The following is a 5497-nucleotide window of genomic DNA, read 5'->3' as shown; positions in this document are numbered from 1 at the left end:
TCCTCCTCCTCCTCCTCCTCCTCCTCCTCCCGGGTGTGTTAATGATTCCTTCAGGACTCCAGACTGACGAAGTCTCCACAGTGTGAGATTTCCTATCGGTCCTGCATATGTTCTGGAAACAAGAGAAAAGTACGTTTTCCCGGGTGGGAACCGGTTGGACCTTCTCATTATTCCATGTTACAGCAGGAAGGAGGGGCCGCGCCGCCGCCGCTGAAGGTTGATGGCTGGTCCAGACAGTCCAGACAGGATCTCACAGCCCTTTGTTAAAAAGCTCAATGTATCTGAGGTGAGAGCGACGATACTTGGAGAGGTGCGACTCTTTCATGTGCGCACACGCACCGCGCGTCCTCGTGGTGTGAGGGGACTGCAGCTCGGATCCCAGAAGGGGCGGGTGTTAACAGGAAGGAGGAGGATATGATGCGGATGATTATTTATTTTAATGTTGAGTATTTCAGAAAGGGAAGTTTTGCTTTTGGCACCAAAGGGGCCCTAAGACTGTGTAACCAAAAACATACAATTTGTGAGGAAAAAGTGTAAAATATATGTATAATATTTCATTTGAAAGCCTAAAAAGTAGTTTTCAGTGGTAAATTAACATTCCCTGTAAACATTTTTATTTCTTAAATCTTCCTGAATTAACCATCACTCTCTAGTTTTATCCTGTCTCCGGTTTTAATCCTCTGTAGCATTGATTCACGTCAGACAAAAAGCGTGTCAGTTACATAGTTTTATTTATGAAATTCAGACATTATACTGGCAAAACATTTCTAAACATCATTACAACATAAAGTGGTCATTTTGAAGGAGGCTACTGGTCCAATAAACTACAGGCCTTTATGAAATACAATAGAAATATTTATATTAATCAGAGGCATTGCCAATCTTCTAAAAGAGCTTTTCTCCTCGTACAAAATCCTATATACACAGAGTTATTGACAAAAGAGGAAGTGTAAGCGTCCTGAACTGGTCCTTTTGTTATAAGTGTGTTGAGAGGGACGGTCTCTTCAGGTGTAAGGGGAAAAAAATCACAAGCCAGGGTGTCACTACTGAGAAGAAAAGGGGGAATACTTTCAGGAAGCCCCCAAGCTGGAGGGGCCCTTGAGCAGAGGGACCCCTCTGATAAGAGAAAAAGGAAAAGTCCACCTTTTAACACTCAGATTTACGCGTTTTTCTGTGATATCCAAAGCACTCAAGGAATGTTTTTCTGATGAAATTTTGTTCCATTAACTTGCACTGCCTGATGCTGCATCACTTAGTGGTTTCCTACATTTCCCAGAGTTCCAGGTAACGGCTGTGAACTTGCTGCATCAGTTGTGGGTGAAGAGAAAAGCCACAGTCATTGTCCCTCCTTGAATGCAGACTGATGTGCGGTCGACTGAGGCAGCTGTCAGGACAGTAATTGGTCGCTTTGTCTCTTATTGAACAGATTTTTATTGTTGAATATCAATGTGGGGAGTCCAGAGGAAAATCCATGCATGTGGCCAGTTATCTGCAGGGGTAGATGAGTCCAGAAATGCAAAGCACACCACCAGAAACTGTTATTTTGAAAGTGTTCATAGGGTGGAATTTTCCCTTGTATGTATTCGGCAGGAGAGCTGAGTATCACAACATTAATGGACACTCACAAACCCTGCTGTAATGTATCCCATCCAGCCCTCTACCAGGGTCTCCACATGGACCGAGGGTAGGTCATGGTGGGCATGCTCAGGGCCTCCCTGTTCTCCATGCCCTCTGTGGAGCTCTGGTTGTGCTCGCTGTCGGTTTCGTCCAGGTCGGAGCACAGGTCCTCGCTGGACGTAGTGGAGGGGGCCGGGGAGAGGGCAGAGGACGAGCCGAGGGACAGACTCCTTCCTCCGGGTGAAGCCAGAGTCGCGCAGAGGGACTCGCCGCCTCCGTGCCAAGTGCTGCCGTTGCTCCCAGAAGTGTCTGTGATTAGATCCATCAGCACGTCCTGGAGGTGGTCCTCATTCAGGGGCATACACTCCAGGAGGTGGTTGAGGAGCTCCGCCGCCACCGTCGCATCTATCCCCGGACAGCTGGACACAAACATGTGGACCTCGTGCATGCACTGGATGTAGCCGGCTGCAAACCTCTCACTGGCTTCTCGGTTGAGTGCGTCTGTTTCTGCAGGAGGAGACAAGAAAGGATGTGAAATGACTCTATTGCACTTGTACTTCTGCACCACTGCTCGTGGTCCAGTACAGTACGGTTCTGGAGAACTAATACTTTACATATTGATTTCCAATTTGTACTGCTCCACTTTATTTTAGAGAGAAATATTGCACTTTTTACTCCACTGTATTTGCTGACATCTCAGTGAGTTTTATAAACAAATTTTCAAACAAAATGTATCATCATCTTATGAAATAGCAGGCATTGTTAAAGATGAAAAAGCTCAACATGAATAATATTAATCCACCAATAAAACATATATATAAACCTCTAAAAGGAGCCAATCTTTATTAGTATGTTTTATATTTTAAGTACATTTTTTTCATCAAACTCTACTTTATGTAAAATGTTAAATGCAGGACTTTTCCTTGTGATGACGTATTTTTAAATTGTGATATTGCTAATTTTCCTTAAGACCTCACTACTTTTTCCACCACTGATCCAAGTCATTATCACTGGTCAGTCGTTGGTTTGTCTCCAGACTTTCAGGAGCGGTGTGATACATTAACCCAAGTGACAACACTGAGTAATTGGAGACCTAAAAACTACTGCATTGTTCCCTCAGGTTGTTCTTCAGGTGTTCTACCACAGATGCATTTGATTAATACTTTCTTGTCTTATTTCAAACTTGGTTGGATGAGTCACGTTTTTCCAGATAGAGCAGGGTGATATATCATTGTAATATCATACTGTCATACACTGCACATCACGTAGCATTTTGGATGTTGAGTTCAGCTTCTCTGAATGTGTTGGACCAACATCATTTCCATATTTCTAATGGGTTATCTTTTCTTTCGCCTACATATATTGTCACCACCAAAATATAAGGACATAATTAATAAAGAATAACTATATTAATTACGTCCTTATATCTTGGGTGTAAAATGTGTTTATCCAACAAACATGACTAGAAGACTGAACATCATCTGTTTGGTTCCTGTGGTCACACACAGGACAGATCACTGGGGTTAAAGAGGATTTAAACTCCCGCTGTCAGGGTTTGAATAAGAGCCAGTGCTGAAAATATGCATCTACTTTTTAAGATTAACTAGACTGCTTGGATGAGTATCGGAGTGTCGGGCACACCTTGGCTTCGGTTCTTCAGGATGTCCTCCACCTTCTTCACCGTCATCTCCAGCACCTCTGCGTTCTCCATCTTGGACTGAAACTGTGGGGAAACAACCAGCAGAGCTCCTTTTAGAAACTGAATCTACGTCCGCATCACAGGGACAGGTGACCTCCGGTGCACTGTGCGCCCCGCACTCACGTCGGTGTCTGCCAGCAGCGTCCGCAGCTCATGCAAACTCTCGTTGATGCGAGCTCGCCTCTTCTTCTCCACCAGAGGTTTCCTGGTCTGCGGGAACACAAAGATCACACTTTAATAAGAGAGAAAAACATTTCAGGGACAATGTCCTTACAGCCGTGGATCTCTGAGCACGAGGAGCTTGCACGCGTAAACGAAAAACCACTGGTGTATATTAGTCGCTCTGTGATTAAAGTTGCATCTATGAATCAGTAAATTCCCTCTTGAGCTGGAAACTCTTGGCAAATAACTGCAGTTTGCAGCGATGCGATATGCGTTACACACTGATGCAGTGTAAAACCGACGTGACAAGTGCGTCATAGCCAGGTGTGTCCAGAGAGTGCGTTATCCCCTGCGTGGCTCTACCTTCCTGTCCGCTTTCTGAATCCCATAGTAGGACTCATCGTCTTCCAACCCAAGTCCGGTGCTGCTGGGCCGAGCCGAGGGGGCCATGTTGGTTGGATCGCCGCTTCTGAGGCTTCTCCCGCTGCTGATTTTTTTAATTTTTTTTCCCCTCTCGAGTCGTCTTCAGCGAGGGGCAGCTGGCAAACGGAACCGGTTACAGGAAGAAAAAAAAATCAACAAACTCGCAGGCGAGGCGAGGCGCCCTGTGTTTATTGTGCAATCCTATTGAGACGTGCTGCTGGCGCTGAGTGGCTGTTGTTAGTATTTATAGGGGCTTATTACCATGTGAATAGGGGCTGAGCTGCTCTTGCTGGGGGACAACAGAGCGCACACGGCCGGAGCCAATGAGCGCCCTCCCCTTTTGTCTCCGGTCAGCCCCGGTCTGCGCCTCGTAGAGCTGGACGGGCTTTAATCAGACAGTTTGTTGGGTTAGGGGGCCGACCGCGCTGTTTTCCCCCTGTCTGTTGGTGCTAATGCACTGTGTGTACTCCCATTCAGCTGTGCAAAATTCATTATCATGCAGAAGCAGATAAAGTGATGCCTCAACTTTCATTTTTTGATAATAACTCTGATTAATGTTCAAAAAACTTTTAGACGCAGCCTGAAGAATATGTGTTTATTCATGAGGGGATTAAATGGATAGAGTATATTGGAAATATCATTTTATAGCCTGCATTACCTAAAGTAATGCTTATTATTTGAAGCTATAAACTCTTATGCAATTGTCTGAGAATTTAGCATCTCAACACTTCTACCACAAGAATCCGTCCATGTCTGTTCTCTGCCCTACCCATTCTTCTTTCTGCCTGCTTTTGTGTCCGATCCTCAGCAGATTTACCCGGCTGTTAGGCGGATGTAACGCGATGCCTTCAGTTGGCAGCTGCTGCTGCTGGCGGCCCCTCGACCCAAACTGAATCAGCCGGGGGAATTAAGGGCCCTTCTCCAAAGAAAGCGACAGGTGTTGCCCCTGCGCCTCGTTTGTTCTGCCCGTTGTTTTGTGACTTCTGATTTGTGTGCAACTGCATTCTCACGTTGCCTGCTCTGCTGCGAGAGTTTATAATATTTGGCTGCTTTTGCTGATAACGTGTACCTGTGCACGTTATCTTTATTGTAATGTGGCGTGTTTCCAAGATGCAAAATATGAGGCTGGCATCCTTTAAATAACACCTTTACTGTGAGGAATTAAATGAAGCTGGTCTGTGATATCAGTATCAGTAGTACTTGGATGTGCTGGTTTAGTCCTTTTGCGCACAATGTCTATTTGTTTATGTCTAATAAGGGCGCTCAGCCCTCTGCCCTCGTTATTATACGTGTTTTGTACAAGGTATTATGATGCAAATCACCTCTACAATAGAGCAGTTCTGTCTGTTCCACACAGGCATCTGTGCCACCTTCCAGGTACATGTAATGATTTAGCCTATCACCAGGCGCTCTTTTACGCACGGTATTTCCACAATTGCGCAGCATTTCCGCAAAAAGCACCACTAAACTCTAGTGCCCCAAATAAAGGAAGAGTTTCAGACCTTTGAAGTGGAGGATTTTTGGCACCTCGCCACCCCCAGATCCCTGTTCCAGATCTTTAATGGTGTGGACTGTGGAGGGAGCAGCTGTCTCGGC

The 5497-nt window shown here is 45.4% G+C and overlaps 1 protein-coding gene and 1 long non-coding RNA gene across 2 annotated transcripts in view; one reads left to right on the top strand and one right to left on the bottom strand.

Moving 5' to 3' along the window:
- Window positions 1-2448, top strand: part of LOC147818026 (uncharacterized) — a 3944-nt gene extending 1496 nt beyond the window's left edge. Inside the window, exon 2 of the long non-coding RNA XR_015438382.1 lies at window positions 1654-2448. This is a non-coding gene — a long non-coding RNA (uncharacterized LOC147818026). The remainder of the gene's footprint in view (window positions 1-1653) is intronic.
- On the bottom strand, window positions 713-4203 carry her13 (hairy-related 13). Its single transcript, XM_023425039.2, has 4 exons — window positions 3842-4203; window positions 3440-3526; window positions 3259-3340; window positions 713-2124 (listed from the first exon to the last, which is right to left on the bottom strand). Exons 1-4 carry the CDS (start codon window positions 3926-3928, stop codon window positions 1658-1660), a joined length of 723 nt encoding a protein of 240 aa, XP_023280807.1. The 5' UTR covers window positions 3929-4203; the 3' UTR covers window positions 713-1657.
- Between the last annotated feature and the right edge of the window lie 1294 nt (window positions 4204-5497).

Source organism: Seriola lalandi, unplaced genomic scaffold (assembly GCF_002814215.2).
Source record: "Seriola lalandi dorsalis isolate HSWRI2012SDOR001 ecotype SW California unplaced genomic scaffold, Sedor1 jcf7180002054764, whole genome shotgun sequence".
Taxonomy (NCBI): domain Eukaryota; kingdom Metazoa; phylum Chordata; class Actinopteri; order Carangiformes; family Carangidae; genus Seriola; species Seriola lalandi.
This window is presented reverse-complemented; position numbering and strand designations above follow the sequence as displayed.

What these genes read in the sequence shown, in the direction of transcription:
- her13 (XM_023425039.2), bottom strand. Translation starts at nt 3,928, where the DNA reads ATGGCCCCCTCGGCTCGGCCCAGCAGCACCGGACTTGGGTTGGAAGAC. An exon ending in TTCAGAAAGCGGACAGGAAG is followed by an intron (nt 3,527 to 3,841) that starts GTAGAGCCACGC and finishes GTGTTCCCGCAG; the next exon opens with ACCAGGAAACCTCTGGTGGA. An exon ending in CGCTGCTGGCAGACACCGAC is followed by an intron (nt 3,341 to 3,439) that starts GTGAGTGCGGGG and finishes GTTTCCCCACAG; the next exon opens with TTTCAGTCCAAGATGGAGAA.